The following is an 18,479-nucleotide window of genomic DNA, read 5'->3' as shown; positions in this document are numbered from 1 at the left end:
CTTTCGCTATCAAACAATGCCTGTTTGATGTTTATAATTATATCTTATAGGGATCAACACAACAGTCTCTTGTCTTCAAATTCTGGCCACTATTGGTTTAATTCAATACAAGACAGTGAGAACCACAGCACAACCAAACATTATGCTATTAGGTTTGTGTATTTTACTGCTGCCATGAAAAATTTACTGACAAATAGTAACACAAGGACAGAAATGGTACATTTATCCTCCTATTACTACTAAGTTTAATGGGTAGTTCAACAGTACACTCAGTTCCATGCCTCGCTCTTCAAGATGAGATTTCAGGTGCAGATAGCTCAATGGAATGAGAACTTTATCAGTAATTTTATTTTCTGTTATAGAAATGAGCAATGTTCCAAAGTATTAGTGACAGGTGACAAACAACTATTGAGCTATTGGCATTTGTTTTTCTTTTCAGAACTGTTCACAGGCTTTGTTACTTTCCCACAGAGAAATTTTTGTAATGGGTAATATGCAAAATATTAATTGCCTCATTTGGAAAAAGTAGGGCTGGAGAAAGACAAAAAAGAAAAGCAACAAAAAAAAGTACTTACAAAAGTAAAAATTTGTATATTAGAACTACACACAAAGCAATGTAAAATATTACACAGTCATATTGGTGACCACAACAGTAATGGTCATGTTTAAACTTCATAGAAGGTATAACAAGAGTGAAACCATTTTGTAATGTCTCAGTCTACTATTGTATCTTCTGGAACAACTTTTGCTACTTTTCTCCATTCCTTTACAAAAGTTTTTGGGCACTGCATCTGCGTCCAGCTGATAGGTACCATCTCAATACCTGTTCCAAATATAGAAAACATATATTAAATTCAGTTTCTGAATATTGGAATGCTATGTGCAACCAATGCGCTGCATGAATTTATAGGACTGCATCAACATACAGCGATTGCACAGACTAAATTCCACAACAGCAGCCACAGTGACTACAATTATTTTATTTAACTGCATTAGTGAACACACCTGTATTCAAATTTATCATGAGCAATGGATTTTTGAATGCTGTTCAAAATGTAGCGATCATGTGTCCACAACATAGAATAAAATGTCTCAACTTACTGACAATATATTATAAACTTGGTTAGTTTCTTGTGATTGCCCAAAAAGCCAATAAACTGTCTCAGTTACTCTCAAACCAAATTGCACATTATGGAAAAATTTATAATCCTTCTGGCGTAGACACAGATCAGGCCTGCTGAACTACAATGGGGGAGATAGGTATGTTTTGTTTAAGAAGACAACTTAAGGGCTCTCCAGACAATAACATATACTGTTACACACTTAGATTAAAAAAAGAAGAAGAAGAAGAAGAAGAAGAAGAAAAAAGATATCAAGACTTGAAAGTATGTGCTTCAAGCTTGCAGAACCTTTCCAGCTAATTCTTCAGCAAGAGAAAGAACCAGACAAAGAAGAAGCATCTAATACACAGTTTGAAGTAGCTTTACTCTCCTGCTTAAACTAAAGAGTTTTCCCATAAAATTTAATATCAACTATATGCCTCTCTCTCAATAAATGAATAGCTTAAAATGTCAGAAAAGCTTAAGATTTTACAACAGACTATTCCATCAGACTCTGTGCCAGATCTGTTCTAGATTTCCCAGTTTCAATAATTGATAAGCAAGGCTATAGTTTGTGTTTTAATTATCCCACAAACTTCCACACAAGAGCAGGCAGACAGAACAATTAAACTTGCAACAGCTGTAAATTTGATGGGACAAACATCAGTAACAGAATGCCAATACTAGGCTTTTCTCTCATAAACAAAGAAAAATGGAAGGTAGGGTATGAAATGAGAATGTAATTCTAGTGTAGAAGGAAGTCCGAAAAGTCATGGCAGAGGGGGAGAGGGAGAGGGTGAGGGTGGGGGTGAAGGTGAGGGGTGAGAGAATTCTCTTGGTCAGAAGCTTGCTAAATGCAACATTCAGTTTTTATCATACAGAACACTTGATATCTCAATATGAAGTTCATGGTCACTATTTGTCATTTCTGGATGTTCAGTATTGCATTTTGCACCTAACTTCTCACCGAACTCAAACCTTCATATGGATGTCTGCCCTATTCCGAATGGTTTCCGAGATAGAACACATTTAATTAACTTTTGTACGTTTTTCTTGAATAACTCAAAAACCGGACCCTCCAGTGAAAAACGTGTCACAGTACAAAATTAAACTATATTAAATTTCTGACAAAATAGGCCCTATTTATTTTTTCTCTAGCACTAATGGTTTGTGCGAAGAGAGTGCGAGAATGTTGAAAAACTTGCTTGACGTGAATGCCCTATAGCTTACGTAGTTTTTGTAGTCCAATTTGGGGTAGCCTATTGAGGTAGCAAGTTGAGACGAACAGTTTGATATGGGACACGTGGTCTATCAAGTAGGGAAACTACCTCAAATTGGCCTACAAAAATTACGTAAGCTACAGTGCATGCGCGTAGTGCGAGTTTTTCAACATTCTCGTGCTCTCTTTGCACAAACCATTAGTTCTAGAGAGAAAAAAAAAAAAAAAAAATTGAACAGGACCTTTTTTGTAGGAAATTTAATATAGTTTAATTTTGTACTGTGACACATTTTTGCTGGAGGGTGCGGATTTCGAGTTATTCAAGAAAAACGTACAAAAGTGATATTAAATGTGTTCTATCTCGAAACCATTTGGAATAGGGTATACAATCACATGAAGAGTTTTTGTTCAGAATCACTAATACTATCGCCCCTCGAAGCATGTACCTTTCCTCCTGACTCACCCTGCATGACCTTTTTTTTCCAGGTGTATTGTGGGAAGTACTTACCAGCTTCACTATGAGCTATCACAACTCCGAGTTCATTTTCAGCAGTTGACAGTTGATACGAGTGAATGTCTGTCATTGGTAGCTGCAGGAGTAATTAATCAAGGAAAACTGTTATGCTCAACTCTATAGAATAACAAACATGCAATGCAGGTATAAAATAGTCTTACACTAACATATCAAACATAAATAGAACACTATAATTAATTAAACAGAGGAAAACAGGCTTATTTAAGAAACAAGTTTAACAGCTAACCATTTTTACATAATCACCCTTTTCTCAGACTTCCTTAAACTATTGTAGGGCACTGTTTATTTATATATTTAAAACAAAAAAGTATAACAAGTCCCAAAAACAGTGTGAGGATACAGAATTTCTGTGGGATTCAATCAAAGATTTTTTTTGCTTGAGTGTCAGAAGTGCAAGTTTTCTGTACACCCCTCATCTGCAAATCGGTAAATATGTTGTTACTTAATACAGGTTAGAGCAATGTTCCACAACTGGTGTGCCACGGCACACTGATGTGCCGCCACAAAGTGTGGGTGTGATGCGAGCATTTACATATTGTTGTCATAAAATAAGGGATTTTGATTGCAGACATACTGTGAATTTTATGCTGTTAAAGAAATTAAATGTAATTTATTTACTTGACTTTAAGTAATAAGGTTATTGTATATTCTTTAATAATTTTACCCATGCTACTAATTGTCATATTTTCATAGAAATTAAATGCAATTTAATTACTAAATATTGTTGTTATACTATTTTTATCTTAAGTTACAACTGCACCAGCTATGCCACTAGGGTGAGAGTACTCTGTAACACTGCATCTTTTATGTATGGCTGGCTGGCGGTAAGTGCTTTTCCCTAAAATTCCAGGGATTAGAAAAAATGTCTCTCTCTTATTATTTTTATTGCTTTTTTATATATTTTTTCCAGTTTGTAGCCACTTCTTAAGCGTCATTGCTCTTTATGTTCACTGCCAAAGGACCCACACTTTGTCAGACAACAATACAGTATTTCAGTTCAACAATATTGCTGTTAGTGTCAGTCCTGGACTTTCCACTGTATGAGTATTTCAGTTCAGTTTTATCACAGCTGTGCTCTGCACCAGAGTGAATATTGTGACTACAAAAGTACTTTCTGTTATAGCACTATTAAACTATTTTTTCTTCGATATGGATAACTTCAATGTAAGGAGTGGTCCATCTATGAATGCAAGTAATGAAACCATCGAGCCCGAAAATAAGAAACAAAGTAGTTCAAAGGCAATGTGATGATGATTATTTGTCTTAAAAGGTCCTTTTGTGTGTGTGTGTGTGTGTGTGTGTGTGTTTTGACAAAACATGCCAAATCCCTGAATGTGTCGTGTCATACAAAATGGAATAATGCTGCTATAATTCCCAGTAAACTGAAATGACTTTCATCAACAATACATTCCTCTATGTTAAGCAAAGATAAGAATTATTTTCATTCCTCACTGGAACTAAATAAAAAAAACAAGCATTTTCAAGCACACATCAGTGTGAATCGGGCTTCTCGAAATTAACTGAATTTAAAACCTCAAAGAGAGAGACACTCAAATCCATCAATGAAGAAATGAAGCTTGCTTTGTCAACAATTCTGCCACAAATCAGCTGTATGTGGCCAGTTCAGGAGGCTCAAGTATCATACTGAAGGTATGGGTAGAGTTACTTTAAAATTTGTATCAGAAATGGTTATTTTCTGCAAGGAATTAAAGTTAACAAGTTGTTGAAAAATGCATGAGTCTATTTCTGGTTAATAAATAATAATAATAATAATAAATTAATTATTGATTTAATAATTTGTAGTTATATTAAGAGCAACACAATTTTGCAATGACATGTTATGGTGTGCCGTGTTGAGTCTATGTCCATCACTTTTTCCTGAAGGTAGTGTGAGAGCACAGATCTTCTGCAGAATTAAACTCGGGATTTCTCCTCTAAGTGTCAAAACTGCAAGTTTCTTGTACAGTCCTCATCTGTAAGTGAATAATCATGTTATTAATTAATGTAGGGTAAGAGGATATACTTCAAATATTGCACAGGAGCATATTACTATACATCTGATATTATGGGCTGGTGCAGATATTTGTACTGTGTTGGATTGGATTGGATTGTTTGGGGGAAGAGACCAAACAGCGAGGTCATCGGTCTATTCGGATTAGGGAAGGACGGGGAAGGAAGTCGGTCGTGCCCTTTCAAAGGAACCATCCCGGCATTTGCCTGGAGTGATTTAGGGAAATCACGGAAAACCCAAATCAGGACGGCCGGACACTGGATTGAACCGCCGTCCTCCCAAATGTGAGTCCAGTGTGCTAACCACTGCGCCACCTCGCTCGGTTTTGTATTGTGTTGTTTTATTTGTTTGAGATACTCCTTGTGTGTTGTGTGGTCGATGGTGTTCTCCAGAAGATGCTTTTATGTCATAGTAAATGCGAGCCGTAGAAAAGTTTTTATGAGGGTCAGTCAAAAAGTAATGCCTCCCCCCCCCCCCCATATACAACTGCGCCAGTTCAAAATGATAACACTGACAATTAATTTATAACTTTTCAACATAATCTCTGTCCATTTCCATAGTTTTGGGCCCTCTGTTAACAAGGGCATGTATTACAATGAGGTAAAATGCAGTCCACCTTCCAAAGCCACTGATGCAGAGATGCTTTCACAGCCTCGTCATCTTCAAAGTGAATCCCACAATGAGCTTCTTTTAGTGGCCCAAACAGATAAAGTCTGATGGTGACAGGTCACAGGTGAATGGAGGATGAGGCAAGACTTCCCATCCAATTTTCACAGTCTCTTCAGAGGTGTGACAACTGGTGTTTGGTCTCACAATGTCATGCAAAAGAAGAACATCTGCCATAGTTTTTGTTGGGGAAAACTTACTGAAGATGTGGTTTAAACTGTTTGAGGGTTATTTGACAGAATTTATTGAGCATCCCTCCTCCAAAAATTCAATCATAATCATACTGCAGCCCAGAATACTGTAGCTACAATTTTCCCTGTTGATTGCACAGTTTTGAACTTTTTCTTCTTCAGTGAATTCCTGTGATGCCACTCCACTGACTGCTCCTATTTGCTTCTTGGTAAAAAAATAATAATAATATGAACCTATGTTTCGTCTCCAGTCACAATTTTTTCCCCAGAACTCCCTCCCAAAATGGAAGTGTTGAAAGAGTTGGGAGGCAATTGTTTTTCTTGTCTCCTTAAACTGTCAGCAGCCAAGTTGCATAAACCTTCGAGTATCCCTGCTGTTGAACAATCCTCATCACACTGCTTTTACTGAGATGGCTTCTGTGACATAAATCATCTGTAGTCACCTGGTGGTTACCATGAATTATGTACCAGGTTACCATGAATTATGTTAACAACTTGCTGACTGTTGTGTAGAGATACTGCAATCACAGCCCTGCTGCTTTGTGTTTCATCAGTCAATAGTGTTTACCCTTCAGCTTCATTACAGCAACAAATCTATCATGTAACGGCTAATATCCACTACTGCATCACTGTACACATTTTCCAGTCTTTCATGAAAGTAAATTGGTGTTTCACTGCTTGAATTCAAGAACCCTAACAGCTAATATCCACTGTTGCATCACTATACACATTTTCCAATCTTTCACGAAACTGGTTTTCACCATCTGCACTCAAGAATTCTATAACAGATCACAGTCTAATACGAACATCAAGATAGGCCATTTTGCAAGTTACTGTTGTACTGATATCTGTTGATGCAGGAAGTTATTGCTGCAGTGCATTGGAGAAGAAGCTTTACAGAATAGCACCAAATTCAAAATTTTCACTTTAAAAACTTCATTCAAGGAAGAAAAAAATGGCAGACTTTACTTACTAAGTAATGCTTGATGTTAAGTTTCAGTAATAATGATACTTCCACACTTGATCATGTGATAAATGTTCATAATCGTATAAACCAGCGAAGATCTCTTCAAAAATGTGCAAGAATAGTTAATGAGTAATACATTGAAACTAAGTCTACATTGAAACTAAGTCTACATTAAAACTACTTTTTTATTATTACCCCATAGAGAACCCACTTAACAGCATAGAAGATATGCACAGAGCACAAAATATGAGAACATTTAGTTGTTTGATAAATATTTAAAGAAACAATCTTCTGGCTTGTCAGTGACACCAAGACACAAGCAATCTTGAAATGGCCTGGAAACTACCTTATTACAAAAGCTGCTATCATACTGTACAATCATAAAAAAGTACCATCAACCACTTCATTCCATGACAAATGGTCTAAGGGTTACCACATGACCATCATAGATTTTGATGAAATTTTGTATGAGCAATCACACATGCCCACAATAAACATGGGTGCAGTTTCACAACCATGAATTAAATACCTCCAGAGATACAGCCATTTGTTTGATCCCACAGAACAGCTATCAACAGTGCACCTGTGAGGTTTTGTCAGCTTTGAGGCATAAAATGTCCAGTAATATTTTCTTGAAAATGATGAAAGTAAGTCATTACACTCTCTTAAGCAAAATAATAAAATAAGGTTTCCTGACTGATTTACATATGGATAATATGAAGCAAAGTCAACAGAAAAAATAGACGCTAGAAAAAAATGCAAAGTTTAGCTTTTTATATCTCCCAAAGTACCTGTGGGATACATCTGAAAATTTGAACGTAATAACTTACCAATACAAGGCTCAGAATATAAAATTTTATTCTCCTACTGCTTTCCAACTTTACCTATCTTCATTGGGAACATGTTTGAATGTTCACACAAAATTTCATCTAAATCTGTGTTAGTTGTATGTGAACGTTTTCAGAAATAAAGCCACTTTTTGGCTGGGTCTGCATTGCCTTAACAATACTGTTTAGTGTTTTAAAGGATACAACTCTGGCAAGGATAATGTCGCCAGGACGAAAACATTTATACATTTCAACGCCATCTTTTTCGGTGGCTCTTACATCTTCTTTCCGAAGGATTCCCCTGTAAGGCCTTGATAGTACAGTATCTCCGATGCATTTTATGACACATTTACAAAACCGCTGGTTGATCAGTGCAACCTACAAGCATAAAAAGATTTATGACTTATGTAAAGAATAAATGATAACCTTAGGTGAAGAATAAATGGTAACTAAGAAAGCCAAGTTTTATAACATAAATAAATACGGAAGATGCACATTTCCAAACAATTTATCATATCATCTGAGAATTATAATCACTATTCAAAATGCAAGTAACAAATGTAGTTTCCTGAAATTATCACACTCAGTAACTGTTTACTAATACAAGAGAAGCAATCAGCGCCATGCAACACATGAGACCTATCCAGGTACTGTGCACAGTGTACTGATCACAAACAACCATTCGCCCCCCCCCCCCTCCCCCCAATAAAAATAGCACTTTTGACTATGGTATCACAACATGCCAAGATGAGATGTTACTTTATGATCGTGTAACAATCCACTCTGAGAGAAGAGAGCAGTGAGCTATTTCTAAACTGAACTTCTCATTAGATATTATCTCTAGTGAAGTACACTCCATTAATGGAGTAGGTGGTGGTGGGAAGATGTATGGGACAAGTCCTGCATCTAGGTTTATTGCAGGGGTATGATCCATGAGGCAAGGGGTGGGGCAGGGGTGGAACAGGTATGTACATAGATACTGTGTAGGTTAGATGGATAGAGGAATACCACTATGGGAGGCGTGGGAAGGATAACGCATAGGATATACCTCATTGCAGGGCACAAAGAGCAATAGTCAAAACCCCAGCAGAGAATGTGATTTACTTGCTCCAGTCCTTGGTGGTAGAGAGTCATGAGGGAAGTACTCCGCTGTGATAGACTGGTGGTTGTGTGGGAGATGATAGGTGACAGGAGAGACGAGGCACAGGAGGTTTCTTTCTGTCCAAGATGGGTGGGTAATCCTCAGTATAATTGGAGAGGGGCTGCTTGTAACTGCAGATGTGGCAACCATGCAAGGCACAGCTGTATACTAGAGACTTCTCGGTATGGAATGTGTGGCAGCTCCTGAAGTGGAAGTACTGCTGGTGGTTTGTAGTTCTGATACGGAATGAGGTACTGATGTAGCCATCCTTGAGATGGGAACCAGCATAGAGGAAGGTGGCTTGTTGGGTTGAGAAGGACCAGGTGAAGCAAATGGGAGAGATGAGGTTGAGGCTGGAGAGTAATGTGGATAGGGTGTCCTCACCCTTGGTTCAGATCATAAAGTCATCAATGAATCTGAACCAGGTGAGGACTTAGGGATTCTTGGTGGTTAGGAAGGATTTGCCTAGATCAGTGGCCGTTAAGCTGTGGCCCGCATGCAGCCTGAATCAATTACTTGTGCCTCATTAGTATTTTATAACATACATCTAGTAACTAACAGCTGAATCTGAAAACATCAACTAACATTACGAGCTTTGTAAGAGAGTAGGTTTTTTACTCAGTAACAAACAGAAATAGTTGCAGAGACAATAATACTTTAAGAGGTGGTTTTATTTTTTGTCTTCCCGTACTGACAACTAACGGGCATGTGGAACTCATACTGATCAGCTGCTATGGTACAAATCTTGACACTGAAGTAATGTAGATTCATGAATGCACTTACACAGACTTTCATCTTCAAATGCTGTGCTTATTTGTAGCAAGGAACATTAAACTGTTGTAATACAGCATAGTCAATAGAAGAAAACTTGCATTTAAATAACATAGCAAAATTTTGTGATGACATCTTATATTCAAGAATACATTTAAATGTAAGTACAAATACTATTATTAATCAAAATCATTCAAACACAAAGTAAAAATAAGAATGCCCCACAACACAATTACACAATGTCCCAGGAGGAATGGTCAATATTCAGTGATGTGACAGGAACGATCATGCAAAGTAAAAATGTCTAGTAAACATAGGCTCTAAAATACTTACCTTAAGAGCCATGAGCATTTGTTCTTTGATACTGTGAAACAAATCTCTTCTGCTGCAAGCTTGTTGCTTTCCATGTTTTGAGAAGTGGTAATATGGGCCAAAACAAGAAAATAAATCCAGTGAACATGGGTTCTAAAGTCCTTACCTTAGTGCAATGAGCACTTGTTCATCTTTGATACTGTGAGAGACATCTCTTCTATTGAACAATAGCCTATAGCACTTAAGACATGCGTTTAAAGTCCATGATTATTAGACAATTTCTTTCTTGTTTTGGGCCATACTACATACTCCCAAAAAACCATAGAGGGAGGCCAAGAGATGAATACAGTAAGTAGATTCAGAAGGATGTAGGTTGCAGTAGTTACTCGGAGCTGAAGAGGCTTACACAAGAGAGAGTAGCATGGAGAGCTATATCAAACTTGTCTTTGGACTGAAGACCACAACAGCAACATTGTAAGGGGTACTCTGGGGTAGATATAGACTCGGATGACAATTAGGTAATGATGAAAAGTAGGTTAAGCTTAAAACCTAGGTACAAGGAAGGTAACTGTGAAGAAACCATGGGTAACAGAAAAAAAATATTTCAGTTGATTGATGAGAGTAGGAAGTGCAAAAATAGCCAAGGAAATTCAGGAATACAAGTCACTTAGGAATAAAATAAATATGAAGTGCACAGGAGCTAAGATGAAATGCCGACATGAAAAACATGAAGAAATCAAAAAAATTAAATGAATGACGGAAGGACTGACTCAGCATACAGAAAGTCAAAACAACCTCAGGTGAAATCAAAGCAAGGGCGGTAACATTAAGAGTGCAATGGGAATTATGAGCACAGAGGGGAGAGAGAGGATACTTGGAAAGAATACATCTAGGGCCTCTATGAAGGGGAGGACTTATTTGATGACGTGATAGAAGAAGAAACAGGAGTTGACAGGAAAGAGATAGGGGGTCCAGTTCTAGAATCAGAATTTAGAAGAGCTTCGGAAGATTTAAAATCAAGTAAGGCAGCAGGGACAGATAACATTCCATTGGGATTTCTAAAATCATTTGGGGAAGTGGAAACTAAACAATTAGTCACACTGGTGTGTAGAATGTATGAGACTGGCGATATACCATCAGACTTTCAGAAAAACATCATCTACAAAATTCGCACGGTTGTAAGAGCCGACAAGTGTGGAAATTATCACACAATCATCAATTCGGTTTTAGGAAAGGTAAAGGCACTAGAGAGGCAATTCTGACAATGCGGTTGACAATGGAAGCAAGACTGAAGAAAAATCAAGACATTTTCATTAGATATGTAAACCTCCAAAAAATGTTCAACAATATAAAATGGTGCAATATGTTAGAAATCCTGAGGAAAATAGTGAAAAGCTACAGGGAAAGATGGGTAATATACGATATGTAGACAAGCCAAGAGGAAACAATAAGATTGGAAAAGTTGGTAGGTCTGGGGTGTAGTCCTTCGCCCCTGCTGTTCAATGTATACATCGAAGGAACAATGACGGAAATAAAGGAAGGGTTCAAGAGTAGGATTAAAAATTCAAAGTGAAAGGATATCAATGATAATATTCACTGAAGATATTGCTATTTTCAATGAAAGTGAACTGCAGTACCTATTGAATGGAATGAACAGGCTAATGAGTACAGCATAGGGATTGAGCGTAAATCAACGAAAGGCGAAAGTAATGAGAAGTAGTAGAAATGACAGCAGTGACAAACTTAACATTGGAATTTGCGATCGCAAAGTTGATGAAGATAAGGAATTCAGTTCCCTAGGCAGCAAAAATAACTCGTGATAGAGGTAGCAAGGAAAACATAAAAAACAGACAAGCACTGGCAAAAAGAGCATTCCTGGGCAAGAAACGTCTACAGGTCTTAACCGGACAAAGAAATTTCTGAGGACATATGGAGCAAAGCATTGTGTGGCAGTGAGATATACTGTGGAAAAACCGGAACAGAAGAGAATAGAAGCATTTGGGATGTGGTGCAACAGAAGAACACTGAAAATTAAGTGGACTGATAAGGTAACGAATAAGGAGGTTCTCTGCGGAACCAGCGAGGAAAGGAAACATGAAAAGCACAGACAAGAAGAGTGGACAGGCTTACAGGACATCTGTTAAGACAACATTGGATAAATTCCATGGTACTTCAGGGAGCTGTAGAGGGTAACAACTGTAGAGGATGACAGAGATTTGGGACATCTGATACTAAAATGTAGACTTTCACGGCCGGAAATATCATGTCCATTATAATTATCCGGGCTGTTATGCCATGGTTGGTTGATGAATTCTGTGTCAATTCCCAAAGTTTCGTCTCCGACTGCAGGAGACATCTTCAAGGGTGTCCGTAGCTCAATGGAAGGTCCAACACACCCACTGGCTCGCTACTGACTGCCGCTAAATTCCGTGTCCGCGCGCTCCCACGCTGCGGCGTGACATCACGTGTTTTGAAAACGTCAGTGCAATTGGCCACTCTCCGTCGCCCTCGATCGCCGTTGCCATCACCCAGTAGTGGGCGGGTGGTACACATCTTCTTTATAAACTGTGCAGCGGTGACTGGGATAAAATTGATAGACTACTGCATGATACCATGGGGAAGCGTATGTTGACAACGTCTAGTAGACAGAAAAAGTTTGATAATTTGCTACCTAATCAGACTGTTCGGCATTTAGACGTTTCCCGGACCGTTGTCAATTTGTCTAAACGTTCGTTATCTGACGATGAGACATCGGTGCTTGCCAAGGGAGGAAATTTTGCTGTTAGTCCGCGTTTTGTGCCCATGGAAGAAATTATAGCCAGTGTAGAAGCAGGAATTCGCAGTGTGGATTCTGTAACAGCTGAAGAAATCCGTATAGAAACAGTAAGAATATTAGCCAATGCAAAACCGCTGAAAAGTAATATAACTGTGGGTGAGAGAAGAGCTTTAAAACTCCTGAATGACAACGATAGTATTTTGGTTCTCCCAGTTGACAAAGGAAGCGCAACGGTGGTTATGGATGTGGCCGACTATCGGAGTAAAATTACTGATCTACTGAATCCGCAAGCATATAGGAAGCTGAATAAGGACGCCACTAACAGCGTTCTCAGAACTGTGTCGCGGTTAATAAAAAAGTCCTCTATTGAAGAGAGTGTACAGAAAGGTCTCTGCAATTTGGTTGCGCTACCACCGAGGCTTTATGTATTGCCCAAAATTCATAAAGAAAATGTGCCGTTAAGACCGAAACTAAGTGCCATTGGTTCGCCCACCTACTCGTTAACCAAGTTTTTGACTACGCTGCTAAAACCACATGTGGGCCGTTCGGACTCTTATATAAAGAATTCGACACATTTCATCTGCAGATTGAATGGCATAGTAGTCCAGCCGGAGGACATATTGCTCAGCTTCGATGTGGTATCGCTGTTTACCATGGTTCCACTTAATGATGTATTGGAACAGCTGGATCGAATTTTTCCTGCTGATATTTCAGAACTGTTTAAGTGTTGTTTGATGACCACGTACTTCAAGTGGAATGAACACTTTTATGAGCAAACGGATGGCGTGGCTATGGGAAGCCCCCTAAGTCCCGTAATTGCAAACTTCTTTATGGAGAAATTCGAAGAACAGGCCTTAGGTACTGCCAGCAAAAAACCAAATGTATGGTTCCGATACGTGGATGACACGTTTGTGCTGTGGAGACATGGTAGGGAGGAACTAAGCCGGTTCCACGAACATCTGAACAGTATAAACTCGAGAATACAGTTTACAATGGAGGAGGAGGTAGACGGCAAGTTACATTTCCTCGATGTGCTTGTTTTTAGAAATGAAAATGGTAGTTTGGGCCACTCAGTATACTGCAAACCCACGCACACGGACCGTTATTTGCACCGGGATTCGAACCACCACCCACAACAGAAGTGGGGTGTTATCAAGACGTTAGCGGACAGAGCTACAAATATTTGTGAACCTGAGTTGCTCGACGCTGAGATGGAACATCTCAACAATGCACTAACGAAGAACGGATATTCGTCTGCCAAAATAAAATGTGCGTTGAGGCAGCCACGCAGAAATCATACTGACGTACAGACTACTGCAAAATCTAAGGTTTTCCTGCCGTTTGTTAAAAATGTAACGGAAAGAATTGGGAGGATCTTGACGAAGCGGAATATTACTGTAATTTACAAGCCCACCAGGAAGATACAGGAATACCTTAAGCCTGCCAAGGACGCTCGCAAACCACTGGAAAAAGCTGGAGTGTATAGGATCCCATGCAACTGTGGTGATGTTTATGTGGGTAACACTAAAACAACTGTTTCTAAACGTTTGGAAGAGCATAAGGGAAATAGCAGAAGAGGAGAAACGGAACGATCAGCTGTTGCAGATCATGCCTTCCAGGCAGGGAACCACAATATTCATTTCAAGGAGACGCAAGTACTAGCGGCCACAAGCGGATATTATGAAAGGCTCTACAGGGAGGCAATCGAAATCGCTAAACACCCAAATAATTTCAACCGTAAGGAGGAGGGTGTGAAATTAAACGGCATATGGATGCCGGTGTTAAAGAAGATATGTACCACCCGCCCACTACTGGGTGATGGCAACGGCGATCGAGGGCGACGGACAGCGACCAATTGCACTGACGTTTTCAAAACACGTGACGTCACGCCACGGCATGGGAGTGCACGGACACGGAATTTAGCAGCAGTCAGTAGCGAGCCAGTGGGTGTGTTGGACCTTCCATTGAGCTACGGACCCCCTTGAAGATGTCTCCTGCAGTCGGAGACGAAACGTTGGGAATCGACACACAATTCATCAACCGACCACGGCATAACAGCCCGGATAATTATAATGGACAGAGATTTGGGACACACCAAGCAAATAATTGAGAACATAGTTTGCAAGTGCTACTCTGAGATGAAAAGGCTGGCACAGGAGAGGAATTCATGGTAGGCCACATCAAACTAGTCAGAAAACTGACGACTCAAAAACAGAAAAAGAAAAAAGAGGTTATTGTGGAAGGAGGGGTTGCAGTCGGCGAGGGGTCTTTTGATGGTCAACACCATTTGGAGGGATTCCATGAGCTAGGGGGCTGCAGCCAGCGAGGGGCATTTGAGGGCCAACACCATTTGGAGGGATTCCATAAGCTACACAACAATGCCGAAAGAGTATGTGGGGAAACTTTTCTGTTTTGGTGCAGATGGAAGGAGCAAGGATCCATAGCAAAGGATAAAAAATGCATAAAAGCATATAAAATACATTAAAATATGTATGAAAAACTCACGAAAATACATGGGAAAAAAACCGTGGAAATACTTGGGAAAAAACTCACAAAACAGATGAACAGGTGAAGTATGGGGCAAAAATGTAAAACATGAGAGCATTTGGCCGATATTGAAATGTGAAAAAGTGTGAAAACACAAGAATATCAAAAAGAAAAATACATAAAAAGACACTAACAGCGAGATAACGCTTGGTAGATGGGGTGTCTGAAGAAGGAAGACAACAGGTTTAGACAAATTTGGTGAGGTTAATATTTGTGTGCTGGAATAAGAGTAGAGAGAGGGAGGAGGGAGGTTTGGTAAGGTTGAGGTTCAACAAGTTTATGTGGCACAGCAGAAAGGTAGTGTGAAGGTTTAGGATTAATTTATCAGTGTGAAGAAATTTGAGACAAGAGGTGGTGTACCAACAATCTCCATCATCACGTTTTGTGCATGGATGAGATTGTTGACACACTGTGACTCTTCAGAGCACCTACAGTCTGGAAGGAGAAAGATAAAACACAGGAAAAAAAAGAGAGAGAAAAGGATCGACAAAGGGTAAAATAATGAGTTAAAGAAAAGTAGCACAGGAAAACAGCCACAAAGGAGCACTCCCATCATGACTCTGTGTCACACACGACTGGAGCAACTGAACTGCATTCTCTGCCAGGGTTTTGATTATTGCTCACTGTACCCTGAATTGAGGAATATTCTACCCTCTACCCTTCCCACTGCTACCACTGTGGTATTCTGCTGCATACCAAACATATGCAATACTCTTTTCCATCCCTACTCCATCACTGCCCCCAACCCCTTGCCTCATGGCTAATATCCCTGCAATGAACGTAGATGCAAGACCTGTCACATAAATCCTCTCACCACCTCCGCCAGTCCAGTCATGGGCATCTTCTATCACCTCAAAGGACGGGCTACTTGTGAAAGCACACATGTGATCTGAAAAGCTAAGCTGCAACCAATGTGCTGCTTTCTATGGGGGCATGACAACTAACAAACTGTCTGCCTGCACAGAAGCCACTGACAAACTGTGGCCAAGAGACAGCTGGACCATCCTGTTGCTGAACACACTGTCCAATACAATGTGCTTCTCTTCAATGCTCAAGGGTCTATAAGTGTTTGAAAAAGAAGATTTTTATGAGAGCCTGGAGAAATTGTGTCTTCAACCAGCAAATAAAAGCACTATACAATATCAACAATGAAGGCCACATCATTGTGCAGCATACGTGATAATGTAACACAGAATGCTTCACTGCTGTTGCAAAGGAGGTGAATGGAAGAATTACCTCTTATTAGGTGGATGGTTAAGTAACAGATTAGGATACTTCTGTCTAGCACTGAATGGTGATATATGCCCTCTTGGAACTTAACAATAACAATTTTTTTGTAGATAACCTCAAAATACATTTTTAACACTACTAGTGCCTCCAGACTTTTCTCAGTCTTTTTCTAGTTTTCCGAGGGCAACTTTCAGATGAGAACTGCGTAATCATGGAAAGCACTCCAAGCTGCGTAAGTCCAAACACAGACTGAGACAAAATCAAATGAATGAGACCAGTGCATAGTAAATGTTTGCAGTCTGGCATACAAGGTGAGAAAAAAATTTACTCACAAGTAAAAAAGTTATGATTATCTTAACGTCAGTAAGTGACTTAAATATAAACATTTACTTTGCAGTTTTGCACTCCTAAGTATCTCTTGAAGTGGCACAAAAATGAAGAAAAATAATAATGTAAGTTGACAGTAAAATCAGGGGTATGATGCTCAGAGAGGAGTGTAAGATCATTATAAATACAGCCCATAACTGTTTAATAATAATTTAAATGGAGCAGTGGCATTGTTGAGTATGTACCCTACAGATTCTGCCATACCCTTTGGAACATCTGTTTGCACAAACTGGCACATTTTACTTACTGAGTAAGACTGTTGTGCTTGAAGGATAATTGACTACTCCAAATGGCTTGAAAAAAGAACAAAACATGTTGTGTTGAGTAAATAATCATGTCTATCTTTTCATAAATTAGTCATAAGTAAAACATATATTTTTTTTTTTTTTAATTTTTTTTTTTAAATGAGACTCTTTCATCAAGGCAAGCCTGCAACCTCTTGTCTAGCAGTTTAACTCTTGTCAACCTTTGAGTTACATGTCATCAACATACACACTGAATCAAGTAACCTAAAATTTAAGTTGCAGATAAATCTTGAAACAGAAATGAAGTCCAATTAAAATTACTTGATTTTTGATGTCTGTCATTTGCTGCTACAGTGCCGCCACATCAGCTGACGACTACTGCTCAGTTATAGGTGACACACGAACATGGTGGGTCACATCACAAATGCTGTTAAAGCGTAACATGGACCAATGTTGAAAGCAGCTGCCATGAGGTACAACAGAAATGTGAGGTGCTGTGTTGACAGCTGATTTTAAGTGACGGGTGACTGAACTGCGGCAAACGAAGTGTTTTGTAGCCCTGAATTTAAACTCATGTTCTAACCTAACCACAACCTCGTGATGTGCATTGTAAACAAAAAATTGGCAGTGAGCAATCAACTCACTCTGTCCACAGCAATTACAGCTAACTTCTAAGCCTATGAGCAAACTCAAGACAGAATAATTCTAGATTCAGCACTAAAAAACAATTTTTTTGCTCACATACATTGGTTACCTGAAACTATCCTCACATTGGCTACATGAACCGCCACATTACGAACTGATGAGCAGTCCTGGCTGGGACTTTGTGTAGATTGTGGAAGGTACTGGCTGAATCCAAATGAAAAAAGAATGATAGGGAGAAAAATAAGTGCAAATAGGAAAGTCAATATGATAATGAAAATAATGTGTCAAACAATTAAAAATTTAAAAAGATTATATTTAAATCAATTATTGAATAAAAATAATAATGAAAGTCTTTTGATTAGATTTAGAAATAAAAAAAAAAAATTACTATGTTGCACGAGTTTCAAGCCTGCGGTCTTCGACATGACAGGTTAATGCACTATCCACTGTGCTACGACAGCAAAATGAGTAATGTTATTAGATTTATGACACTGATATTCTAGTTGCAACGATGAACTGTGGCCTTCAAAAATTTGACTTCACGTGATGTCAGGTGAAACTTTTCTAATGTAAGCCACTCTGCGATTATAACAATTGTCTATGTGATGCTGAATCACATCTAGTGTGGAAGAATCCAGTAGTGCCTGGTCAGTGCTGTGTATGGAACACCTGTATATTGTTAGCATCATTTGTGTGTGTGTGTGTGTGTGTGTGTGTGTGTGTGTGTGTGTGCACGCCTCCACACACTGTTATCATAGCGCACACTGTTATCATAGCTGACGAAATGCCAAATTAAAGGGCCAGATCCAGGACTCGGGAACCAAACACAACAAGAAAGAAAACCAGATGTGGTGAACTGACCAATTGTTGTGGCAGTGTGATAACAGTGAACAGTTTGGGCATGAGGCT

General features: G+C 39.0%; 1 protein-coding gene across 1 annotated transcript in view; it reads right to left on the bottom strand.

Annotated features, from left to right (window-relative positions):
- Nucleotides 1-568: 568 nt before the first annotated feature.
- The window catches only part of LOC124788480 (exosome complex component CSL4), a 75,345-nt gene continuing 57,434 nt past the window's right edge, over nucleotides 569-18,479 (bottom strand). The window contains exons 4-6 of the mRNA XM_047255751.1: nucleotides 7,721-7,894; nucleotides 2,828-2,909; nucleotides 569-823 (exon numbers count right to left, since the gene is read on the bottom strand). Of these exons, the coding sequence (XP_047111707.1) occupies nucleotides 714-823; nucleotides 2,828-2,909; nucleotides 7,721-7,894 (366 nt within the window). The 3' untranslated portion in view covers nucleotides 569-713. The remainder of the gene's footprint in view (nucleotides 824-2,827; nucleotides 2,910-7,720; nucleotides 7,895-18,479) is intronic.

This window comes from Schistocerca piceifrons, chromosome 3 (genome assembly GCF_021461385.2).
Source record: "Schistocerca piceifrons isolate TAMUIC-IGC-003096 chromosome 3, iqSchPice1.1, whole genome shotgun sequence".
NCBI lineage: Eukaryota > Metazoa > Arthropoda > Insecta > Orthoptera > Acrididae > Schistocerca > Schistocerca piceifrons.
The sequence above is the reverse complement of the archived record's forward strand: the minus strand, read 5'-3'. Positions and strand labels throughout refer to the sequence as shown.